The 26,944-nt window shown below is 43.1% G+C and overlaps 2 protein-coding genes across 2 annotated transcripts; one reads left to right on the forward strand and one right to left on the reverse strand.

The window, feature by feature from the left end:
- Positions 1-3,191: 3,191 nt before the first annotated feature.
- On the reverse strand, positions 3,192-19,233 carry LOC143276087 (protein FAM78B-like). Its single transcript, XM_076580479.1, has 5 exons — positions 18,894-19,233; positions 15,303-15,416; positions 13,981-14,092; positions 11,881-12,090; positions 3,192-3,644 (listed from the first exon to the last, which is right to left on the reverse strand). The coding sequence occupies exons 1-5, from the start codon at positions 19,124-19,126 to the stop codon at positions 3,399-3,401; spliced, it is 915 nt and encodes a 304-aa protein (XP_076436594.1). The 5' UTR covers positions 19,127-19,233; the 3' UTR covers positions 3,192-3,398.
- Positions 19,234-19,439: 206 nt separating this feature from the next.
- On the forward strand, positions 19,440-25,282 carry LOC143276088 (polyisoprenoid diphosphate/phosphate phosphohydrolase PLPP6-like). The gene is made up of 2 exons (XM_076580480.1): positions 19,440-19,862; positions 24,833-25,282. The coding sequence occupies exons 1-2, from the start codon at positions 19,553-19,555 to the stop codon at positions 25,210-25,212; spliced, it is 690 nt and encodes a 229-aa protein (XP_076436595.1). The 5' UTR covers positions 19,440-19,552; the 3' UTR covers positions 25,213-25,282.
- Positions 25,283-26,944: the final 1,662 nt, after the last annotated feature.

Here is a 26,944-nt window from a genome sequence, read left to right on the forward strand (position 1 = left end):
TATTTATTTACATATTTATCTATTCATTTGTCTATTTATTCATTTATTTATTTATCTATTTATTCATTTTTGTACCATTTTGCATTGTTTATTGCATGTTTGTATCATTTATTCTATTTATCTTTTAATTCATTTTCGGTTATTTCCCTGTTTTCATCTATTTCCTTTACCTTTTTTTTTACCGACTTATTCTCGTAATGGCCTACCGCTATCCCAACCAAGACGTTTTGTAGGCCATCGTTAGATACTAAGCAGCAGCTTCGTTTCGCAGCCTACGTTTCGCAAATGCCTGTAATTCTCCCTCTCTCATATCTGATGTGAACAAACAAACAAACGAAAAAAAAAAAGCATAGAATGACATAAATGCCAAATAGAGCAAAAAGAAAGAAAGAATGCAAACTTTGGAAAGAATCCCAACTGCAAGCAATCATCAACTTTTTTCTCTGGAAAGCTGAAGTGGATGGTGTTTACAATGTATGATGGAAAGAGGGCAGGGGCAGAGAGAGAGAGAGACAGAGACAGAGAGACAGAGGCAGAGAAAGAGAGAGAGAGAGAGAAAGAGAGAGAGAGAGAGAGAGAGAGAGAGAGAGAGAGAGAACTCTGAAAGTACAAAACTGAGCAAGCGAAAACGAGAGATAGGATGGAGACAGTGACAAAATGAAAACAAAAATAGATACAAAAACCAAACAAAACCAACAACAGTGAATGAATCAGACAGACACAAACAGAGAAAGAGAACCACAGACACTGAAAAACAAAAAGAATTAAACAAAAACCAAAAGGCTTCCGTATCACAGATTTTGCCAATGTCTCTCACTTACTCTGAGGCCTGCAGTTTGTCTTTGGTATCAGTTGACGGTGCCTCTTAATTCACGATTAGGCGCAGGCCTGCCGCAGGTTGGCTCGCTTTGCTATCACAGATCTTGACCAGTTGTCTCTCACTTCAGTTTAGGCCTGCATGGTATGGTATGTGTCCACAACTTCAGAATCTATTGGCGTTATCCTCTTTTTTTTTTCTTCTTTTTTTTTTTCCTTCAGTAGATATGGTTTCTGCGTGACGACCATTCCAAACACAACTGTGAAGGACACAAACACGTGAAGACAGGGACGCACACAACTCATCAGAAGAAAAAAAAACTGACGACGTTTCTCCCCACACACACACACTATAATGTCAATTCCCGGAATTCCATTCCAGTGATGCCGACACTCGTCGTTGATCTTGGCACTCTGATCCTCTCTTTCCCATGTCTGAATTTCTTGGTGGCTGTCCTCACACGCTCTCTCCACTCACACGCACAAAAAAGGGGGGGGGGGGGGGACTTAGTACTTGATATTCTCAGCAGAGTAAAAAAAAAAAAAATAATAATAATAAAATCCACACGCATCATTAGGGACATTGGCAGTACAGAAACAGGAAGATGGCTGGGACTCTCTCCAGCACGAACATTCACCCCCCCCCCCTACCCCACATGCTCATTGCTGGGTACGGGCGGCCGAGAGGGTGGGTGGGTGGGTGGCTAGGGAAAAGGAGAGGGTGTGGGGGTGTCCTTATTTGGGATCGTGGTGGGGCGGGAGGGGTGATCCAAGACATGGAAAAGATGTAGGGCAAGGGAAAGGGAGTAGAGGGGGGTCCATATTTGGCACGTGTGTGTGTGTGTGGGGGGGGGTGTAGGGGGGCATAGGGGGGATTGCTGGGGGTGAGGGGGGCAGGAACAAGGCCTGGAGAAAGAGGGCAGGGAAAGGGAGGAGGGGAGGGCTCTAATTTGGGACGTGAGGGGGGTAGGGGATTGTTGCATATGGGGCGGGGGGGGGGGGGGGGGGGCAGGAACAAGGCCTGGAGAGAGAGGGCAGGGAAAGGGGAGGGCTCTAATTTGTGACGTAGGGTGGGGCGGGGGTGGGGGGCTTGTTGGGGAGTGAGGGGGGCAGGAACAAGGCCTGGAGAAAGAGGGCAGGGAAAGGGAGGAGGGGAGGGCTCTAATTTGGGACGTGAGGGGGGTAGGGGATTGTTGCATATGGGGCGGGGGGTGGGGGGGGGCAGGAACAAGGCCTGGAGAAAGAGGGCAGGGAAATGGAGGAGGGAGGGCTCTTATTTGGGACGTAGGGGTGGGGGTGGGGGGGCTTGTTGGGGGAGAGGAGGGGGGGGGGGCAGGAACAAGGCCTGGAGAAGAAGGGAAGGGAAAGGGAGGAGGGAGGGCTCTTATTTGGGACGTGGGGGGGGGGGCTTGTTGGGGGAGAGGAGGGGGGGGGGGCAGGAACAAGGCCTGGAGAAGAAGGGAAGGGAAAGGGAGGAGGGAGGGCTCTTATTTGGGACGTAAGGGGAGGGGGATTGTTGCATATGGGGCGGGGAGGGGGAAGGGAACAAGGCCTGGAGAAAGAGGGCAGGGAAAGGGGAGGGCTCTAATTTGGGACGTGGGGGTGGGGGGGCTTGTTGGGGGGGAGGAGGGGGGCAGGAACAGGGAAGGGAAAGGGAGGAGGGAGGGCTGTTATTTGGGACGTAAGCGGAGGGGGATATGGGTGGTTGGGGGGGGGGGGGGGGGGGAGTAGTAACAAGACATGAAGAAGGTGTAGGGCAGGGAAAGGGAAGGAGGGGACTGGGGGACTGGGGGGAGAGCTCTAATTTGGCACGTGGGGGAAAGGTCCAAGACATGGAGAAGTTGTGGGGCAGGGAAAGGGAAGAGGTGTGGGGGTGGTGTGGGGGGAGAGGAGTAAGGTGGGGTGGGGGTGGGCGTGGGCTCTAATTTGGCACGTGGGGGAAAGGTCCAAGACATGGAGAAGTTGTGGGGCAGGGAAAGGGAAGGAAAGGAGAGGGCGGGCGGGTGGTGGTCCTGATCTGACACGTGGTGGAGGGGTGTGTGAGAGGTCCAAGATACCGAGGTGCAGGGCATGGAAAGGGAGGAGGCGAGGGGGGGGGGGGGGGAGGGTCCTTATCTGGGACGTTTGGGTGAAGATCCAAGACATCGATAAAGGGTGGTGTGGATGAAAGGGTTAAAAATATCTAAATTTAAAAAAGAAAAAAAGCGCCAGCACTTTGAGCTGTTCGTTGTCCTCCATGAGGTAAGGTAGCGCGCGCATGTTTGTGGGGAGCTCGTGGCTTCGGAGGAAGGAGAAGAAATCGGAAGCAAGCAGAAGTTCCAGCAAGAATCCCAAGAAGAAGAAGAAAGGGGTGGGCGGCGGTTGCGGCAGCGGCGGCGGTGGTGGCGAGAAATTGTGTTAGGTTGTGTGTGAGAGAGAGAGAGAGGGGGGGAGAGAGAGAGAGAGAGAGATGGTACCTCCACCACAACACATCTTTTTTTTTTTTTTACTTTCTTTCTTCCTTCCTTCCTATTTTTTTTTTCTTTCTTTTTTTTGTTTTAGTTTTTGTTTTCGGGTTGTTGTTATTTTGTTTGGTTTTTTTTCTACAGTTTGCTGGCCCGCTTCAAGCGGTGCGCCTCCGTCTTCCAGACGGGCGGGATGACGCAGAGGGGTCGTCCACGGCGCGGGTGCCAGACCAGCATCTGGGCGCTGTTGGCGCAGGGCGGGGTGAGGGCACAGCGCGGGATGGGCACGTTGTAGTCCAGCAGCAGCGGCTGCTCGGGCACGGGGTTGCTGACCAGGCAGGAGCGCTGGCCCAGAGGCTTGCTGGGGTCCACTTCGATCTCCAGCTGTGGGTTGTGGGTTGTGGTTGTGGATTGTGGATTGGTTGGTTTCGTCGGTTGGAAGGAGGGTGTGTGGGCGCGGGCGTAGGCATGTGGAGCGTGCAACAGAGATGAGTAAGCACGTGTACGACAAGCGCCACACACACACACACACACACACACACACACACACACGCAAGCACATAAGCACGCACACATACACAGAGACACACAGACACACAAACACACATACACAAGCATGCACGCACATGAGCAGGGCACACAGACACACACACTTCAATGCACACATACACAAACATACACGCACACATACACATACACACACGCGCGCACAAACACATACACACACAAACACACCCACGCGCGCGCGCGTGCACACACACACACACACACGCACGCATACGCGCGCAGACACACACACACACACACACACACACACACACACACAGAGGAAAATCTGCCGGATTTGCCTGAAATATTAGGGTGTATTGAAAATATAAAGATATACAATGAGAGAGGGAGAAGGAAAGAGGAAGATTGTAGGGAAATAAAGAGAGAGAGAGAGAGAGGCAGACAGACAGGCAGGCGTTTTGTGCTGTTGATGCTATTCTTAACGGAGCCTGAGACAGAAAGAGTGAGAGACAAACAGACAGACTGGCAGAAAGATATGCAGGCGTTTTGTGTTGTTGATGCTCTTCTTAATGGAGCCTGGGGTCATACAAATGGAGTATTGTTTTTTCTCTCTCTCTCTCTTTCTCTCTCTCTCCAATCCCCCCACTATCTCTTCCCCTCCCGCTTCCACTCTCTCTCTCTCTCTCTCTCTCGGGGGGACCTGAGCGACGTTCAGAGGTGACAGACGCACGGTTCAGTTGCTCCGCATAATTCATTGATTATTCTGAATCAAGACAGTGTTTGAACTCAAGTGTCTGCATATGGACTAGTGAGGTACCATGCCGTCCTCACAGTTAGATTTTAGAGCCAGGTGTGGATCGTTTCAGCCGGTATTTGTCTCTTTCATGGCAGAAAGGGTTAGAAAATATCTCGCCATGCAGCAGGACGACATTGAAACTCAAGACCAAGGCGGACGGTGTCATGGTAGGCTGTCTCCTCGTGTATTTATTCTGGGGGAGTTTGTTGTTGCGATGCGGAGATGTTGAACAGAACCCCGGACCACGCAAGGACAGTATGCGTCAAACCTGTTTGTCAAGTGGGACCCGCAGAGCCAGCACAGAGAAGACTGGAGGCACGTTGACCAGCGCTGACACAGCTGCTGCAGCTCCTCAGCCTGCCGATGGACACACTCTGGATGATGTGGTGTCCATGCTGAAGGCACTGAGTCAACAGATCGGCAGCATGCAGGAAGACATCAAAGACATCCGGGATGGTTTCTCTGCCCTTCAGGGCGAGGTGCAGTCCCTGAGGGAGGAAGTGGCCGACCTACGTCGTGAGAACGAGGAGCTGAAGAAACGGATGCTGGACACAGAACGGAAAACTGACGATCTGGAAGGACGCTCCAAACGGAACAACTTAATTTTTTTATGGACTTCCACGTAAACAGAACGAGACGCAGGCAGAATGTGAGAACATCGTCAACGATACAATCGTGGATAAGTTGGAGCTGACGGAGGACTTCCAGTTCGATCGTGTGCATCGCCTGAATTCAAAGCCCAACTCACCTGTCATCCTACGCTGCACCTTCTACAAAGACAAGGAAACTATCCTAAAGGCCAAACGCAAACTGAAAGGCAGTGATGTGTTCATTGGCGAGGACTTTTCTTTCCGTGTGAGAGAAATAAGAAAGAAACTGTCGCCACATTTGAAGAAGACAAACAGCGAGGGTAAGCGAGCCACTATGGTTTATGACCACCTTATCATCGAGGGGAAAAAGTTTTACCTTGATGAGGGTCAGAAACTTCGGGAGGCTCAACAGGGGGGTGGCCAGCCCAGTTTGACACCGGCAACATCGCGAAGGTGTGCGCGAGACAACCGTGCGGAACGAAACAAGGTCAGTGATGTGTGCATGGTGAACAGTGAACTGGATGACGTCGGCAAAACCGCTTTTCCGGGGGAGGGGTGGGGGGCAGATGTAAACAAGGTTGAAATAATCAGTTCCGTTTTTGAAAGTTCAAGTGCGTTCACTGCAGAAAATAAAGTTGTTGATGCTGATGGTTTTGTTGCTCATGCATATGATGTTTGTATAGAACATGATGAATTATACGTATCCTGTCCCATAGACAGCAACGTTATCATGAAAAAAGTCATGTTACAGATATTTTCCAAGAGCCTATTCATGGTCTTTTGTGTGGTGAAAATGGCGGTATAAGTGGGTCATCTCAAAATGTGAATGTAAATGACAACATGCATGTTGACGTCTGTGTACCGAATGTAAATGCAGTGAATCAAGCACTTGGAGATGAAAGAGTACACAACGGTATGACTGTGAGTAACAATATACATGATTATGATTGTGGTGGTGTTGATAAATCTGAGAGTTGTTTTTCATTCCTGCACTGGAATGTCAATGGCTTACTGTCTAAAATAAACAACAAAGAATTTTTTACTTTTCTGTGTAAATTTGATTTTATATGTCTTGTTGAAACCCTCGTAGAAGACGCAAAGTGTTTTTCAATTCCAGGGTATACTGTTTTATGCAAACCAGCTGTTAAATTTACAAAACAGGGGAGACGTTCAGGTGGATTGATATGCATTATTAGAAATGAATTGATGGCTTTTGTCCATGAGATAAGGACAAATTCTCCAAATGTTCTTCTATTACTGATTGATAAAAGTCTTTTTGGTTTATCACTGGATGTTATGTATGTGTGTACCTATGTTCCACCTGAGGGATCGCCGTATTACACACACTTCGATACTGACAATGGTATTTGGGCGCTTGAGGAATGTCATTTTGAATGCATGGTTGAGTTAAACGATGTGCATGTAATTTTGTCTGGGGACTTAAACAGCAGAACCTCCAACATATCTCAAGATATATTTGATGACAATGATGTGTACAGTAAACGGTTTGGTAAAAGTTCGTTTTTTCTTCGAAGGAAATCAGCAGATAATATACTTAATAACTATGGAAAATGTTTGTTAAACATGTGTATTACACTTGATTTGTGCATTCTCAATGGCATATGCAATGGGGACACAGAGGGTAATTATACGTTTATATCAGAAACGGGTAACAGTGTTAATGATTACTTTTTGCTTTCTAAGGAATTGTTTGTAGTTGTTTTCTCATCATGTAAACTGATTGTATCAGACAGACTTGAGTCAGATCATTCACCTGTTGAGCTGTACTTGAGTTTTGAGCAGAAAAGAAATGATTCACTTTTGTCTGTTCCTATGGCAGAGGACCAATTCATAGAGAAATATGTATGGAACTGTGATTTTGAATATGATTATGTAAATGCATTACACTCAGAAGAAACATTGTCATTACTTGACCGTGCTATTTGCTTAATTGATTTTGATTGCAATGGTGCTTTGAACATGCTGAATGATTGTCTTAGAAGACATGCTGATAGTATGAAAAAGAAAATTTATTTGACAAAACGTGAAGAAAATGATTGGTATGATAAAGAATGTAAATCAAGTAAGGCTGAGGCAAAAAAATTACTTTCAGTATTTAGAAAAACACGGAATAAAGATGACAGCGATGCTTATTGTGTTGCAAGGAGAGAATACAAGAATTTGTTAATAAGAAAGGAACGACAGTATAATGATTTAATGTTAGAAAAACTTACCTCTTCAGTAAATAATCAAAGAGAGTTTTGGAAAACTGTGCGTGGGGTATCTTTTAAAAGAAAGCAAGTTTATAATAGACTAACAGTTGATGACTGGTTTAATCACTTTAAAGGCCTGCTTGAATTAGAGGCAGAAGTAGAAAGTACAGCCGAAGATAGTAATGCTATAAATAATAAAGATGATGATCTAGATGTATATAGTCCCATGAACCGTCCGATATCAAAAGAAGAAGTATTGCTTGTTGTAAGAGGGATAAGGAATGGTAAAGCCGCCGGTCCAGATGATATAATTGGGGAAATGATAAAATTTGCAGGGGACAAAGTGGTTGACTTTTTTGTAAAATTTTTCAATGCATTATTTGACAAGGGTGCTTACCCAGATAGTTGGTGTGACTGTATTGTTCTTCCTTTATTTAAAAAAGGTGATGTCAATCAGGTAAATAATTATAGAGGAATATCACTGTGCGACGTTAGTAGTAAAATATTTAGTACAATTATCAACAACAGACTTCAAGAATGGGTAAAAGAATTTGATTTGACGGGAGAACACCAAGCAGGGTTTAAAAAGGGCTACTCTACTGTTGACCATATGTTTACGCTGTTAGCACTGATACAGAAACAGTTCTGCCTGAATCGTAAACTTTATGTTGCATTCATCGATTTCGAAAAGGCTTTTGATTCTGTAGATAGAAAATTACTGTGGCCTATACTCTGGAAGAATGGTGTCAGAGGTAAACTTTATAAATGTATTCATAGCATGTATGTCAGTGTCAAAGCAAGAATCAGATGTAGGGCTAAATTGACTGATTACATTAACTGTACCCGAGGCGTGAAGCAAGGAGATGCCTGTAGTCCTGTGTTGTTTTCTTTATTCATTAACGAGTTAGCATTAGAAATTATTAGAGAGGGAAAGCATGGTGCAACATTCACACATGACTATTTAGAGCTGTTTTTATTGTTATTAGCTGATGATGTTGCCTTATTGTCTGAAACCGTTATCGGCTTACAAACGCAGCTGAATAGTTTGTCTCGTGCAGCCTCTGCACTACATTTAAAAGTGAACATGAATAAAAGTGATGTCATTGTTTTCAGAAAGGGGGGGTACTTAGCTGCCAGAGAAAGATGGACTTACAATGGAGTATCTATGCCTGTAGTGAACGCATACAAATATTTAGGAATTTATTTTACTACAAGACTGAGTTTTGTGGCAGCATGTGGTGACTTAGTCAGTAGAGCCAAAAACGCATTGTTGTGTATTCTACAGAAATTATACAAGCTAAAAAATAATTCCATGAATACGCTTTTAAAGTTATTTGATTCACAAGTTCAACCCATGTTACAATATGGTGCTGAGATATGGGGCTTAGATAATGCAGCATTTCTTTGTGAAAAAGTACATTAATTTGTTTGCGCTCAAGAGATTTTTAGGAGTAGAAATGCGAACACCTAACGATTTTGTATATGGAGAAACAAACAGGTACCCTATTTATATAAATTCATGTATAAGATGTATTAGTTATTGGCTTAAGTTAACGAGAATGAATGCGTCTAGATTACCACACAAATCATATCGAACCTTGCTCGATCTGGATGCACGTGACAAAAGAAACTGGGTTTCGAACATCCGCTGTAAACTGTATATATATGGATTTGGTTACGTTTGGTTAAACCAAGGCGTAGAGAGTATTGACGTATTTCTTAGAGTATTTAAAGAAAGGGTAGTTGCATGTAGATGGCAGGAATGGGATTTTCATATTAGTAATAGCGAGAGATTTAATGTTTACAGAACATTCTGCACCGTACCGGATGTCAAAACGTATTTGTTTTTAAACATAGATCGACATTTAAAGTATTCAATGGCAAGATTTAGGCTTGGTATTTCTGATATTGCAGTACATTATTACCGATATAGAACACATAATGCAACTGATCTAAGGTGTAAACTTTGCAACAAGGAGGAAGAAAATGAAGTACATTTCGTCCTAACTTGTCCTGTCCTGCATGACTTAAGAACAAGGTATATATCATCCAAATTCTGTAAATTTCCCAATCAGCATAGATTAGCATTACTCGTGGCTTCTCAGCATGAACAGACCATTCGTAATTTGTCAGTTTATTTGTTTAAAGCATTTAGACTGCGATCAACTCTGATGTCTTAGAATATTGAAGTTGTTCTTGATGATATGACTGCTCATTTTTTGTTGCTTTTTTGTTGCTTTTCTTACATGATCATGTGTATGTACCCCTTCATGAGGGGCAATGGCCTATCCGTATCCGTATCTCTCTCTCTCTCTCTCTCCCCCCCCCCTCCCTCTATCCCCCTATCCCCCTCTCTCCCTTCTCCCTCACTCTCCACCTCCAACCCTCTCTTTTTCTCTCCTCCTCCCCTCTGCCCCCCCCCATCCCCCACCCCCCATAGCTTCCCCTTCCCCTCCCCACGCCCCCTCCCCACGAAATTCATAATGGCATATTCTTCTTATAAACGGTATCAAAGGTACGATTTTTGCTGCAGTTATACCGATGTTAAAGCTAGGTTTAGATGTGAAGCTAAACTGGCTGAAAACATCAGCTGTACCCGCGCTGTGAAACAATGTGACGTTTGCAGTTCTGTACCATTTTCTTCGTTTATCAATAGGAAAACTCTCCATACGAACGGCGAAAGAGACGACGTTAACAGCGTTTCATCCCAATTATCATCATCAAAATATTGCAAGCGGAAGGCTCTTATACTGAAGAGGTGAATGTTGACAAAGAATACCACAGTTCTGACGACGGAAGCTAAAGGTTGGGTCATTCAGACACCCACTGGACATCCGAGGGGTCTGTGTAGAGGAGAAGAGAGGACTGGCCGTACTGAGTGTTAACACGAGAAGCAGTTATATAAAGTGGACATGGAACCACGTTTATGTATGAACTATTTTGAATTGTTTAAATTAATATTGGCTGATGATGTTGTTTTATTATCTGAATTAGGTACTTACAAACACAGTTTAATGGTCTACAATATTCATCTATACATTTTGAAGTAAACTTGAACAAAAGTAACACTGTTGTGTTCAGGAAAGGAAGGATATTCAGCATGTAGGAAAAACTGGCCTCATAGTGGCGTTATCAAGCCAGCTGTTAATGCACATAGATACGTAGAAATATATTTCCCTACAAGATTGGGCATTGTGGCAGCCTGCAACGATCTCTCCAGCGTGGCATTCACGCTCTATTATGCATTTTGCGTGGCGTTGGGTCATTCTTCTTCTTCGTTCGTGGGCTACAACTCCCAGGTTCACTCGTGTGTACAAGAGTGGGCTTTTACGTGTATAACCGTTTTTACCCCCCACTATGCAGGCAGCCATATTCCGTTTTCGGGGGTGTGCATGCTTGCAGCCATAAACACACCTCTCATTTCCCCTGTAATTGCTTCAGACTGTGAATGGAATACCACCAAGGACACGCTAGCAAGTGACCATTTACCGATTGTCATTACAAAAAAAAAAAAAAAGATAGTGTCATTTGACTTTGTAGATAAGATCCAAAACTGTAAAAAAATAAATAAATAAATAAATAAATAAATAAAAATAAATTAAATTGATTTTTTTTTAAAGCTGACAATTTATATCGTTATTAATGACGTTCGCGTAGAAAATGATGACAGTTCATACGCTAAATTCATGGAAGTAGTTTTGTCAACCGCCGACTCGTCCATTCCTAATCGTGTAATTCACAAACGTTCGAGCAATGTTTGGCGGAAAGAACAAAGCAAAGAAGCTCCGCCCCCTCACCTTCTCTCTCTCTCTCTCTCTCTCTCTCTCTCTCTCTCTCTCTCTCTCGTTTTCTATCTCCTCTCTCCATTGCCGACCTGCATTCTCCAGTAGATGACCATGTAATATCAATCAACTCAAACCCAAACTATAGCCACAACTCAGAACCCCCCATCCCCACCCCCACGCCCACACCCTCTCTCTTCCCCGCCCCCCACCTCTCTTTCTCTCTCACCCCTCTCCAATACTGACCTGCATTCTGCAGCAGATGACCATGTAATAGCAAATCAAACACAACCTAAAACCACAACTCAAAACCCCACTCGCCCCCCCTCCCCACACACACACACCCTACCCCCTCGACCTCTCTCCCCCACCCCACCCCTCTTTCTCTCTCTCCCTTCCCACCGTCTCCCCATTAATTGCTACAGACCTGCATTCTCCAGGAGATGGTCTGCAGCATGAAGGACTTCATGGTGACCATGTAATCCTAACTCAAACAATACTATGAACACAACTCTGAACTCTCTCTCTCTCTCTCTCTCTCTCTCTCTCCCTTCCCACCGTCTCCCCATTAATTGCTACAGACCTGCATTCTCCAGGAGATAGTCTGCAGCATGAAGGACTTCATGGTGACCATGTAATCCTAACTCAAACAATACTATGAACACAACTCTGAACCCTCTCTCTCTCTCTCTCTCCCTTCCCACTATTTCCCCATTAATTGCTACAGACCTGCATTCTCCAGGAGATGGTCTGCAACACGAAGGACTTCATGGTGACCATGTTCCAGGCCACCAGCCACACGTAGAAGCTCTGGTCGCGCACGATGTGGGTCAGGTTGGGCTCCAGCTGGTGGCGATTGGCCGGGTTGCGCCACGTGACGTGAGGGTGGAAGTTGTCGTTCATGAACACCGTGGCCGTCTGGTAGCGGTCGCAGGGACCCTGTGTGTGTGTGTGTGTGTGTGTGTGTGTGTGTGGATAAAAAAGGGGGAGGGGGTAGTGGCGTGAGGATGAAATTCAGAGGTCAATAGGGGTGTGGGGAAGGGAGGATATACACTATTTTAATTCTCTTTTTTTTTCTTTTCTTTTTTTTTTTTTTTGCATGCAGTACATGTGCAACGTGTGAAAAGGAAAAAAAAAGGAAAGAAAAAACAAAAGGACATTTAAAAACTGAACAGAAATGAACGTTCCCTACCTCCTTTCTCTCTTGTAAGACTTTCTTCACCTCATAAAAAAAAAAAGACAATTCCATACCTCCTTTCTCTCCTGTCAGACTTTTTATTCACCTTAGAAATAAACGTTCCCTCCCTCCCTCCTTTCTCCGTTGAGCCAGACTGTTTATTTACCTTTATATATATATATATATATATATATATATATATATATATATATATATATATATATATAAAGGAACAGTCCCTCCCGCCCCAAAATGACCATTCCATCCCTCCTTTCTCCCCTGTAAGACTGTTTATTCACCTTAGAAATAAACGTTCCCTCCCTCCCAAAAATGAACGTCCTCTCCCTCCTTTCCTCTCCTGTCAAACTGTTTATTCACCTTCAAAAAAAATGAACGTTACTGTTTATTCACCCTTAAAAAAAATGAATGTTCACTCCCACCTTCCTGTCCTGACAGATTGATAGTTCGTTCACCTCAATAAAAAGAACGTTCCCTCCCTCCCTTCTTTCTCTCCTGTCACACTGTTTATTCACCATAAAAAAGAACGTTCCCTCTCTCCTTCCTTTCTCTTCTGTCACACTGTTTATTCACCATAAAAAGAACGTTCCCTCCCTCCCTTCTTTCTCTTCTGTCACACTGTTTATTCACCATAAAAAAGAACGTTTCCTTCTCCTTTCTTTCCCTCCTGTCACACTGTTTATTCACCATAAAAAAGAACGTTCCCTCCCTCCCTCCTTTCTCTTCTGTCACACTGTTTATTCACCATAAAAAAGAACGTTCCCTCTCTCCTTCCTTTCTCTCCTGTCACACTGTTTATTCACCATAAAAAATGAACGTTCCCTCCCTTCTTTCTCTTCTGTCACACTGTTTATTCACCATAAAAAATGAACGTTCCCTCCCTCTCTTCTTTCTCTTCTGTCACACTGTTTATTCACTATAAAAAAGAACGTTCCCTCCCTCCCTTCTTTCTCTCCTGTCACACTGTTTATTCACCATAAAAAAAGAACGTTCCCTCCCTCCTTCCTTTCTCTTCTGTCACACTATTTATTCACCATAAAAAAGAACGTCCCTTCTCTCCTTCCTTTCTCTTCTGTCACACTGTTTATTCACCATAAAAAAAAAGAACGTTCCCTTCTTCTTTCTCTTCTGTCAGACTGTTTATTCACCATAAAAAAAAGAACGTTCCCTTCTTCTTTCTCTTCTGTCAGACTGTTTATTCACCATAAAAAAGAACGTTCCTTCCCTTCTTTCCCTTCTGTCACACTGTTTATTCACCATAAAAAAAAAAAGAACGTTCCCTTCTCCCTCCTTTCTCTCCTGTCAGACTGTTTATTCACCAAAAAAACAAACAAACAAAAAAAAAAAAAGAACGTTCCCTCTCTCCTTCCTTTCTCTCCTGTCACACTGTTTATTCACCATAAAAAAAAGAACGTTCCCTCCCTTCTTTCTCTTCTGCCAGACTATTTATTCACCTAAAAAAAAAAGGGGGGGGGGGACAAAAAACCCAAAAAAAACTGAGATAATAGAACGTTCCCTCCCTTCTTTCACTCCTGTCACACTGTTTATTCACCTTTAAAAAAAAAAAATTAAACAACAACAAAAAAACCCGTGCCTTTCTCCCTCCTTTCTCTCCTGTCAGACTGTTCATTCACCTTAAAAATGACGGTTTCGTTGCGGGATCCGTACCAAGGGTAGTGGCGACCATCACAGTCACTGATCATGCTCTGCTTGCCGCTCGTCAGCTCCGGAAACTCCCAGCTCGTGCTGCACGTAATCATGCGCAGGGGGTAGTGGGGTGGGGTGGGGTGGGAGAGGAGAGGGGGGGGGGGGCGTTGATTGTGACGTGACAGAGTACACGGACTTGGTTTGAATAGTTATTAAGTTGGTGGATTTATTCATAGGTATAATTATTGTGTCATTTTGATTAGTTAATTCATTTACCAATACTCACGCGAGTTGGTTGTTGTTGTTGTTGTTGTTGTGTGTGTGTGTGTGTGTGTTTTAGAATCAAAATAAATTAACTTAGAATCATTCACATTTGTCATTTTAACTAATAGTTCATAGCCTATTCATACGGACTGTTGATTTCTAGATTCTAGATAAATGAATCAATACTAAAAAAAAATCCTTCACATTTGCAATTGCAACACTCCTGCACAGTCGCACACGTCTTCTAGTAATGTCTGCGTCCCCACTCCCCTCCCCTACTTTCCTTAAACTTTACCCTCCGCCACACCTTTCTCTCTTCTCCCAACTACGCCAAGAATGTTGTATCTTTTTCTTAGTAGCAGTAGCAGCAAGATTACATATGCAGATTGTAGCCATCCCATCCCTTTGATGATTAAAGAAAGCGCCTTCAACAGCGACAACAGAAAAAAAAAAAGCAACAGCTGCAGCAATGGGAATTCTTACCACAACAATGACAGCATCACACGCTGCTGTTGTCAACAACCAAACAATTTCAGCGCCAGCAGCATTTAGCGGTAAGAGCGCCAACCACCCCTTTGAACAACTGACACATCCTGAAAGGTGTAGTTGGCCTGCGTATACATAAAATGCATGCATGGTACTTGACTGCGCGTGGTCCGACTTCTCTTTCTCTGCGATATTCAGTGAACTCTTCTTGTCCTCTTCTTCTGTTGTTGATGATGATGGCGGTGGAACTGAACGTATGATGATGATGATGAAGATGATGATGATGATGTCAACAATTGCGAAACTGCTTTTCTTATCCTTCATTCCTCCTCCTCTTCTCGCCATACTCATCATCATTATCATTGCTGTTGTTTTTATTGTTGAAATCATTATTGGTGGTAGTGGTTGTGGTGGTGGTAGTGGTTGTCGTCGTTTCGTCATCGTCCATGTTACCCATGCTGTTGATGATAGTGATGATGATGACGTGAATGGTCAAGAAAATGAAGATGACTATGATGACGATGATGTGCCGAGCAGTATAGTAATAATGAATACTCACTATCCTTCCTTTCCGTACGTATTGTGAAACTTCATGTCTGTGCACGCTTGGATCCACCCCACTTTCCATGCTTCAGGCTCACAAAATGGGGAAATCTCCACAGTTGCTGAGGCTCTGCCACAATAGCATGCGAAGAAGAAGCTGACTGAATTTGTTTAAACTTTAAAAAAAGAAAAGAAAAAGAAAAAAGATCTCCTTCACTGAACTACCACCATCATTGGTTTAAAAGATTTATGTTTGAATCCTCCCGCCTTCCATCACACACACACACACACACACACACACACACACACACACACACACCCGCCCCCCCCTCTCTAAAATAGACGTGAATTATGAACACAATCGACATAGGTTATATTTGGATTTTCTCTCATGTTCCATGCTGGCAGTTTTTGTAACTTCATATGATGATGAACTCGAAATGTACGCTACAGAAATTGGAAAGAAACCCAGCCGAGAAGCATGATTGAGATTCGGCTCGTGAAGGATTAAAGGACCTTATCGGGTGGTCTTCTCGATAAGATAAGAACCGGGGGAAGGGGCGTGTGGATAGGTATTTGCATCCTCTGGCTCTGTGTCACCATGCTTCAATGCGGTATCACTGCTTGCTCTGCCCATATGTAATGTAAATATAGACCGTATACTGTACAACAATATCATCTTATCTGCATGTATTCTGTTTTGTGTGTTTGTCTTTATCTTGGACCGTCTCGCCCTTCTTGTATCCTTTGATCCCTTTCTTTGAGAGCTGTAGCAGACTGACAACTTCCTGTATACGGCACATCCGTGTTGGCGCATGTGCAGGAAGACTGGTTGAAGAATGCGTATTGTAATGATCCGGCTGTCCTTCTCCCGCCCCCTCCTCCCGGTCTGCAAGCACGTGCGTGTGGTCAGGTATATATGTGTGTGTGTGTGCAGACATGCCTGTACCTAGACTTATACGTGTATGATTGTCTCTGTGTGTGTGTGGTTTTACGGTTTGCTTGGAAGAAGAAATAAGATGAAAGGAGAAATGTAAAGAGAGGGCTGTAAATGGTTCTAGTTGTGCGCCGCACAGATGCAATCATGGAATTCGTCTTGGCCGTTTACCTTCGTGTTCGTCTGTGAAATCTGATGCATGGGGAAATGCATGGTTTGTTGCCAGCAGAGGGTATATTGTAGCAGTCCGTCTTCAGGGATATATACATTTTGGTCGTCGATTTTTACTTTCTCTCTTGCCTTATCACTCCGAGGTCATTGGACAACCCCAACCCCTCTCTCTCTATGCTATCTTTTTTTCTTTTTCATCAGTATGCATGACTAATGGGCGCTACATTCCAACAGCCTGTTGGCGGAAAATTTTACGAGAAAGCCATTGCAAAACACTCCCCTTTGTTGTTTGTTAACATTCCTTACTGTGATGTTTTTCGCTGATTTTTTTCCCCCATCAGTGCCAGTTTTGTTTTATTCACTGAATTGTTTCAGTGTCAGCCTACGTTATGGTTACTTTTCCCAGTTCTGACAGATAGAGCACAAATATTCGGATTGTCAATACTGAGAATAGAGGAGATTTTGAGATGGGTTGTATTGACGAAGAAATGTCATAATTATTCAGGGACGGGCAACACCACTTGACTGGTATATAGAGCTGAGTGTCGTCAGCAAAACTTTCGATCGTCGTGATATAAACAGTGAATGGTGCATAATTTGAGAAACTGGTGTCGTGTAGCCTGCACTAGTACCTAAGCATCGTTTGCCTTACCCAGTTATGCGTGCTGTTTCCAATGCTCAGACATGTGACATTCGCGATTGGCAGAGTTCTAAACAAGACTCACTAATTGACTGCCGATTTACAAATCCTCGATCTCGATCATGGATTCAGAGTGTGTACATGTGTGTGTAACGCATGAATGTCTGGGTGCAAGCCAACATGCATGTAGGCGGGAGAAAAGAGACTGACAGGCAGATATCAACACACACACACACACACGCACGCACGCACGCACACACGTAAAAACAGCCACAAGCACATACCCACTGAAACAGCTAGTGGATACACAGAGGGAAGAGGCACTGAGAAAGACTTCAGTCAGATGTGTGTGTGTGTGTGTGTGTGTGTGTGCCGAGTGTGTGTGTGTGTGTGTGTCTGTGTGTCCGCGCGAGCATGAGTGCATATGTGGGTGCGCGCGCACGCGAGAGTTGTCGTGCACGATATGTTACTTTCTTTCGTAAGTCTGAGAGAAAAAAAATCACTGATATAGCTGGATTAAAAAAATTAAACCGAATTCCTGAATGGACTCGATTTGCCGTTAAAGGCGTATCTGAATTAGTTGTTTTTGTGCCTTGATAAAATTGTCACACACATCAGTGCACGCGCGCGCGCACACACACATTGCATCTCTTTCCGAAAATGTATACATCCACTGCAGTTCAGTAGTGCGCCTGCGCCTGACAAACTGAAGATGAACTCATTTTCTTTATTTACATTTATTCATTCCCTTACAATCCTTTTTTCAATCCTTGCTTTCGGCTGTTTTAACCGCTAATGGCCACTTATGACTAGGCTCACGTCAACAAAACATTCTATTTATGTTTTCTCGTTGTTTCACGTCATTATATAACTGAAATGAACTCATCTAGCTGAATATTAGTTGATGTTGACAAAGTGATCATGAATTCGTTTACATTTAATCATTCCCTGACATTCCTTTCTTCAATCCTTTATGTTTTAACCGTCACACTTTTCAAAAGTTCGTGTCAACGCAACTTCATTGTTTTCTCGTTGTTTCACGTCTGAATTTGAATTTAAAAATTTCAATAAACTCCACTGGCTCAGATTTGGTCTGCGTCTGACTAACTGAACATGAATTATCATCATCATTTGAAAAATTTTAATCATTCTCTACATTCATTTCTTCAGTCCTTTATGCTTAACCACCATACTTGTCAAAGATTCACGTCGATGTAATTACATTTTATTTCTTCAGTCTTTTTTCCTCGTTGTTTCATGTTATTGACATGATATTTGAAATGAATGAATGAATGAAATAAAAGCAACAGATTACGCTCCTTAAAAAAATAATAATAACAACAATAATAAAATAATAAACTGGAATGAATAATGTATCTTCGTAATTTCATGACAGAAGAGTTTATATCTGCAGTTGCATGTTTTACTCCACTATCGTGTGCATTTATTTTGTCCCTTTATACAAATAACTAAATAAAGACCACTTATTGTCAATAAAACTCAACAATTCAAATGAGAAACAATGTAAGCGCGCCACTGGTTCCGAATTGGAACATGGCTCAGTTCCATGGTTAAAACGTCACTAATCCATGGCAACGATGTCACCAATGATGTCATATCATGCAAACTTGTCATAACATGAAGAAAATAAAATAAAATGAATAACAATTTCACTTCAAACAGACACGAACGAAGTTTTTAATTCGCATGCTAAATTCTGAAGCCATGAACAACGAAATGAAACTGTTGAAATGGTTATTCGGAAGATCAAAAGATCTGCTGCAGATCAACTTGAAACGAACTTTTGCCATTTCGAGACCACAACAAATTCACTTTTAATTCAAACCCCATGCCGGTACCTGAAGTTTGGAGTTCTGTATTTTAACACAGCTGGCGAAGTTTCATCTATCTGAGTTGGTTCATTATCAATTTTGGCCTCAATCCGCAGAACTCTGATAAGAGGTCCATCTCTTTCACCAGGTCCAACACAGATGGTTTCACTGCTGTTGTTGTTTTCTCGGTTTAGCTCTGAATGCCATAACAAAGAAGGTGTTCGTCCCGTTTCTTCCGCGGATGGAACGGAATGATCCATCGGGACCTTCTGAGCTGGCCGTCAGAGCCGTGTTGATGCGTTAGGTGTCAACCAGCTCTGTTCGTGGCCGTCAATGTGTCGTCTGCTTGGAAAAAGGCGCAGCAGGAACATAGCATCGTCATTCATCATGAAGGAAGAAACAAAAATGTGATCATCGTGCAATTTGACCTAAAAGATTTTACAGTCAAGCTGGTTGATGACTAGTTTTCGACATGTAACTTTTCTTCCATCTAATATTGGAAAATCGTACACATGTTACTTTGTAAACTTGGGACTGTTACGGAGATTATTTTGTGACGTTTCCACCCGTCAGAGTTAACTCCCTTGGTTTCTGTTTACACGGGAGCATCATTCGTCCAGTTGGCGTGACAGCGGGTTGAAACTTCGATTGTATTTGTCTGTCGTTGATCACCTCAGCTTTTAAACATGAACCGGGCGCAAACGGAAGGTTTAAAACAGCGTCCGACTTCCAAAAATACAGCGGAGCCCCCGTCAACAGAAGCCACACAGAGTAATTCATCGTCTCTTTGGGAGTCGATCATCGCCGAGGACAAGAAATGGACGTCTGCGTTGAGTATTTGTGCACACGAAGAATCACCTTTGGCCAAGTTCAGGCCTGTAATGAAAGCGCTGGAGATCAGCTTTCATGGCCTGCTTTGGCTTGGGGGAACAGTGGTTGCTTTCTTCATGACCCACAGAGTACAAGATATCGAAGTTCTTGTCAACTTATTTAACCGTGAGTCACTTGTCTCAGTGGTAGTTTTCAGAACAGGATTCAGAAGGCGTCAAATGTGCGGACTAAGGCTTATCTGTTACATGCTACATCACATCTGCTGTATTATATATATATATATATATATATATATATATATATATATATATATATATATATATATATACTTGCTGATGATACTAAAATTTACGGCAATGCACAAAATAATACCACACAACAAAAGGACTTATATAAGTTACAAGACCGGACTGATAGATGGAATCTATATTTTAACGTATCAATGTGTAAAGTAATGCACATGGGAAGAAAAAATCCAGAAAACAAATACCATATGACAGTAGAAGACACCACACAGTACAGTGAAAAATGTCAAAGTGAGAAAGACCTTGGCATAATTTTTGATAATAAACTATCTTTTGACATACATATACAGAATATAATAAATAAAGCCAACCAGATGATATGAATAATTAAGAGAACATTTACCTATTTAGATAAATATACATTTCTTAAACTATATAAAACATTAGTTAGATCACATGTGGAATATGGTAATATTGTGTGGCACCCATACCTCAAGAGACAAGCTATAGCTATAGAAAGGGTGCAAAGAAGAGCAACTAAAATATTAAAAGAATGCAAATCTATGAGCTATCAACAGAGACTTATATACTTAATCTGCATTCATTAAGGAGAATGCTAGAGGGGATTTAATAGAAACATACAAAATGTTAAATTGCTATAATGAAGTCAATGTGAATAATGTTTTTAGAATGTCAGATTATGAGAATACAAGAAATTCAGTGATGAAAATTTGTAAAGAGCACTGTAATACTAACAAAAGGAAAAATTCATTAGCTAATAGAATTGCACATATATGGAATGCACTACCATTGGAAACTAAACTTGCACAAAATACTAATGTGTTCAAAAATCTCCTTGATCTTGACATGAACATCAATTTAAAAGAAAAATTTACTGACTTTGATGAGTGATTTACAGAACATGTAAAAGAAAAAAACATATATGTATCCACAAATAAAAGGAGACCGATATTGAAGGGGACATAAAAAAAAAGGCCGTGAGGCCAAGGCAGTCAAATGCCAGTCCCTACAATACTACTACACACATATATATATATATATATATATATATATATATATATATATATATATATAGGCAGATGCCTGACCAGTGCATAAACCAGTTGCTCTGATCAGGCCTTGAGATCTTCCCATTTGTATACATGTGTTTCTGATTGTGTCTTGATAATGATGTACACTCAAACATGACTTACAACTGCTTTTGTTATCTTGTGCAATCTGTAGTGCATTTATGTTTTATCAAATATATCAATATAGTATTTTCAGTTAGCGTAGAAAATACAGGCGACTGAGCCGTGATTTGAACCAGCATGCTCAGATTCTCTCGCTTCCTAGGCGGACACGTTACCTCTAGGTCATCACTCCACTCCATTGTGCAGAGAGGGAGATATGATGTATATGAGAAGACAGTTTGACAGAGAAGGAAGGAGAGAGACAGAGAAGGAAGATGAGGGGTGTGTGCCATCATACATGTATATATCATATATAGTAAAATCCTTAGGGTGACTATTGTGAAAAATGGGTGTTAGGGTGACCAGGCATAGCAGGTATATATCCTATTAGTTTGCTTCAATTATCATCCTTTCTTATTTTCAGTCCTTTTTTTTTTTTTTAAACTGTAATAATGGGGTTTTTTTTGTGCCCAGGACGTGTGAGGTTCCTGTTGGCAATTTGTTTGCTTTCTATGCCTGTTGTATATTGTGTATTATATATAGTTATATTAATGTTCAGGTTTAATTTTATAATGATCCTCTGGCCAAAAAATAATGGACTGGTCAGCGTGAGAGGCATGTCCAAGGTTCACGTGCGTTCATGAATGTGTACTTGCACCATATTTTCTTTTCCATGTATGTGTGTGGGGGTGGGGGGGGGGGGGTGGGGGGGGGTTCCAGTGTTCCCCAGGATCAATATTTACAGTTTTCCCCAACCCTGTGTGCAACTTCTTCTTCTACTGCATTCACTTCGTATGCACACGAGTGGGCTTTTACATGTATGACCGTTTTTACCCTGCCATGTAGGCAGCCATACTCCGTTTTCGGGGGTGTGCATGCTGGGTATGTTCTTGTTTCCATAACCCACCGAACGCTGACATGGATTACAGGATCTTTAACGTGCGTATTTGATCTTCTTCTTGCATATATACACACGAATGGGGTTCAGGCACTAGCAGGTCTGCACATATGTTGACCTGGGAGATCGGAAAAATCTCCACCCTTTACCCACCAGGCGCCGTCACCGTGATTCGAACCCGGGACCCTCAGATTGACAGTCCAACGCTTTAACCACTCGGCTGTTGCGCCCGTCCCTGTGTGCAACAAAAGACCTTCCTCCCGCTGCATGCCCAGCAGTGACTGAAGACTAATCCATCACCTCTTCAGGGTCCTCACTGGGACGTTTGTGGCACTGTTGTTGTTGTTGTTTGTTTGTTTGTTAGCTTGATCACTTGCATCTGTGCTTTTAGCAGAGGCCAGTTAGGGTACCAAACTCAAGAGTTTTATTCAGCCAATACCATCTGCCACCATTAATATTATTCTTGACCCCAAGGTTACCAGGGGAACTAACTCCCTGAACTTTTAAGCAATGGATGATCCAGGGTTTTCTCCCTTTAACCAAAGCCTCGGCTCCAAGCTGAAAACAAACACTGTTTAATTTGGTGTCATACACTGTGCCGTGTCAGACTGATGTAAACAGCGCCTGTTGGTTTTGTTCTGTTTGGTCTTCTTCTTCTTCTGCGATCCCTCGTACGCACACGAGTGGGCTTTTACGTGTATGACCGTTTTTACCCCGCCATGTAGGCAGCCATACTCCGTTTTCGGGGGGGTGTATGCTGGGTATGTTCTTGTTTCCATAACCCACCGAACGCTGACATGGATTACAGGATCTTTAACGTGCATATTTGATCTTCTGCTTGCATATATACACACAAAGGGGGTTCAGGCACTAACAGGTCTGCACATATGTTGACCTGGGAGATCGGAAAAATCTCCACCCTTTACCCACCAGGCGCCGTCACCATGATTCGAACCCGGGACCCTCAGATTGACAGTCCAACGCTTTAACCACTCGGCTATTGCGCCCGTCAGTTCTGTTTGGTCGAATTTCACAGCATCTGCAGCAACGGAATGAAAAGACACCCACCACCTCCTTCTCTCACCATTGGCAATGAATTTCATAATGTATTCAGTTGTTTGTTCCCAGTCGTTATAGCAAAATAGTGTGTTAGGGTGTGTGTGTGTGTGTGTGTGTGTGTTGGAGCTCATGTACGTTTATATGTATTTGACTGTGCTTTCATATCTGTGAAACTGCATGTTTGGTGCATATCTGTTATGCATGTGTGGGTGTATGTTTGAATGTGTGTCTTCATGTTTTACATTTATTTGCTTATTTATCATCATTGTTGTCTTATTTATTTATTTATTTATTATTATTATTATTTTATTATTATCATTACTATTACCTTTTTTTTGTTTTTTTTGTTATATCATAATTATCATTTATTTATTTACATAAGCTTATCTATTATTTATTCACCTTTTTTTTTCTTTTCTTTTTTCTCTCTCAAGGCCTAAGTGCGTTGGGTTACACTGCTGGTCAGGCATCAGCTTGGCAGATGTGGTGTAGCGTATATGGATTTGTCCGAACACAGTGACGCCTCCTTGAGCTACTGAAACTGAAACTGAAACTATAGCAAATCGATATTTCCAACACCATCCAAATGCTCAAAAAATGTACAAAGCTCATTTAATACACAATGAAAATCCAAATTCAAGAAAACTTGCTAAAGATTTTCCATGTTATATTGAAATTATTTTCAGACAGATAATGCATTAAAAACTAGAAACTGCTCTCGGTGATCACATTTTACTGCATAATGATATCTCTGCTGTCTTGTATATTAATTTACTACACACATGTATGTATGTTTGCTGTATCAGGTAGGTTGTTAATGTTATGTGTCTTTTGTCGCAGAGCTACAGATTTCCATGACATGTTCCTTTGTATGTTTTGTCTTAGCTTACATACCCCCCCCCCCACCCCAGGCCCCCCCACCCCACCCCCCGCCCCCTCGAGGGTCCCACGTTTTAATATCAGTAACAGTGCCTGGTGGGTAAAGGGTGGAGATTTTTCCGATCTCCCAGGTCAACATATGTGCAGACCTACTTGTGCCTGAACCCCCTCGTGTATATACGCAAGCAGAAGATCAAATACTCATGTTAAAGATCCTGTAATCCATGTCAGCATTCGGTGGGTTATGGAAACTGGCACATACCCAGCATGCACACCCCGAAAACTGGAGTATGGCTGCCTACATGGCGGGGTAAAAACAGTCGTACACGTAAAAGCCCACTCGTTTACATACAAGTGAACGTTGGGAGTTGCAGCCCACGAACTAAGAAGAAGAAGAAGAAGTCAAAGTGTTCATTGCTGCATGTGTTGTTGTGTTTTGTATTTTGTATTTGTATTCCTTTTTATCACAACAGATTTCTCTGTGTGAAATTCGGGCTGCTCTCCCAAGGGAGAGCGCGTCGCTACACTACAGCGCCACCCTTTTTTTTTTGTATTTTTTCCTGCGTGCAGTTTTATTTGTTTTTTCCTGTCGAAGTGGATTTTTGTACAGAATTTTGCCAGGAACAACCCTTTTGTTGCCGTGGGTTCTTTTACGTGCGCTAAGTGCATGCTGCACACGGGACCTCGGTTTATCGTCTCATCCGAATGACTAGCGTCCAGACCACCACTCAAGGTCTAATGGAGGGGGAGAAAATATCGGCGGCTGAGCCGTGATTCGAACCAGTGCCCTCAGATTCTCTCGCTTCCTAGGCGGACGCGTTACCTCTAGGCCATCACTCCACAGTTGTGTTGTGTCGACAGTGCTGATCCTGGACCTGGTGGTGGTGGGGCTGACCAAGCTGGTGTTCCGCCGCGCCCGGCCCACCGACAACCGCATGGACATGTTCGCCACGGTGTCCGTGGACCTCTTCTCCTTCCCGTCGGGCCACGCCACGCGCGCCGCCATGGTGGGGTCCCTGCTGGTCCACAGGGTGGTCGGGAAGCGGTTGGCTCCCCTGGTGGTGGCGCTGTGCGGCGGGGTGGGCGTGTCCCGGGTGATGCTGGGCCGGCACCACGTGCTGGACGTGGTGTGCGGGCTGTCCATCGGCGTCGGGGAGTACCTGCTTTACCTCCCTTTCTGGCTGCCCTTCCACCTCATCGAGGAGTGGCTGCATGAGGTTCTGAGTCATATACATCTGTAGTCAGTTTAGTTGGGGGTTTTTTGTTTTGTTTTTTTCCTTGGGCTTTTTTTGTTTTGTTTTTGTTTTCTGAGTGAACATCATTTGTTGGGTTTTTTGGGGGGGGGGGTGAGGGGTGGGGGGGGGGGGGGGGGGGGGGGGGGTATTTTTTGATAACATTTTGACCAAATTGAAGATTGGCAGTGATGAAGTGAAGATTTAAAAGATTTTTTTTTCGTGTACACCCTTTTCAGACTGGTCACCTCATTGAAGTGTGGTAAACATGAACTGAAAGTATTATTTGAATGATACTTTGAAGCATTTTTCATCTGTTGCTTGGAGTTGTGTATATAATGCTGAAGATTTTGGGGGTTGGGGGGAAGTAATTTTTTCCTGCAAAGCAATCTGAAAGATGCAACTGATGAAGAAGTCAGATCTGACTTGTCTGTTGTTAAGCTTGCAATATATTCCAGCATACTTTGATGGTTTATTGTTGAAACAAACGAAAATAATCATGAACTTAAATTTGCTGAGAATGGTTTTTCATTGGCAGTGAGTAATTTATCAAGTTTGAAAAAAAAAAGAAAAAAAAAAGAAGCAAGCCTGTACTGTTATGTTTTGTTGATGCAGTAGTTTTTAATTACACATACTTAACCGTGACCAACTAGTGCAGACTCCGGCAGGGGTCTGACATTCCTGTCCTGTACAAACTACTATCCACCTATGCGGAGAAAACGAAAGTGGCTACGGCCGATAACCTCCCTGAAGTAGGTAACCTCCCCTTTGCCCCCCTGACTAGCGCCCTCTTTTTCCGGCAGCCATCATGACTCCTGTTCCTGTGCTCTTCGTATGGCTAAGTTTTTTCATATTTTCTGTCTGTCTGTCTGTCGATTCTCTGGTGTTCTTGTTTTTTGTCAAATTATGTCTCCAACCAGGTCACATAATTATATAGCTCGATTGGGCGATCACGCTAAAATTAAGGCGCGATCGCAATCGATTCGCTGACGCTCTGGGCCCTCTACTCCTGGCCCTCTCAACAACGCCAACCCGCCGCCTCCTCCACTATATATGTTTTGTTGATGCAGTAGTTTTTTTTAGCAGTAGTGTGTACAGTAGTGTTATTATTAATATTATTATTATTTTTTGTTGGTGGTGGTTCTCTCAGAGGAATCTGTTTAAGGACTCGTTACAACAGCTAGCTAATGATGAGAAGACTAAAACGGGTGCTAAAATGACAGACATCAAATTTGCATGGATTAAGTTGATTATCCTTCTCTGTACTTCAATATTTACCCATTTATTCCTGCATTTTGGGTCTGTCAGGCATTCTCACTAAACAATCAGCTCAGCAGTGCTCCCTGGTGGTTAAAGCGTTGGACTTTGAGGGTACCGGGTTAGAATCCCTGTCACAGCCTCTGGTGGGTGAAAGGGTGGAGATTTTACAGATCTGTCTCCCAGGTTGGGTGGTGGTGTTTGGTGTGCGCTTTCGTGCGAGTTTGGTGTGTTTTATTCTTAATTTATTATCTGTCTGCAGGTGTGTTTAGTGTGTTCTATTTCATGTTAGTATATGACGGGGGCAACAGCCGAGTGGTTAAAGCGTTGGACTTTCTTCTCAATCTGAGGGTCCTGGGTTCGAATCTCGGTAACGGCACCTGGTGAGTGAAGGTGGAAATTTTCTCCCATCTCCCAGGTCAACATATGTGCAGACCTGCCAGTGCCTCAACCCCCTTCAATGTGTACACACATGCAGAAGATC

This window comes from Babylonia areolata, chromosome 31 (genome assembly GCF_041734735.1).
Source record: "Babylonia areolata isolate BAREFJ2019XMU chromosome 31, ASM4173473v1, whole genome shotgun sequence".
Taxonomy (NCBI): domain Eukaryota; kingdom Metazoa; phylum Mollusca; class Gastropoda; order Neogastropoda; family Buccinidae; genus Babylonia; species Babylonia areolata.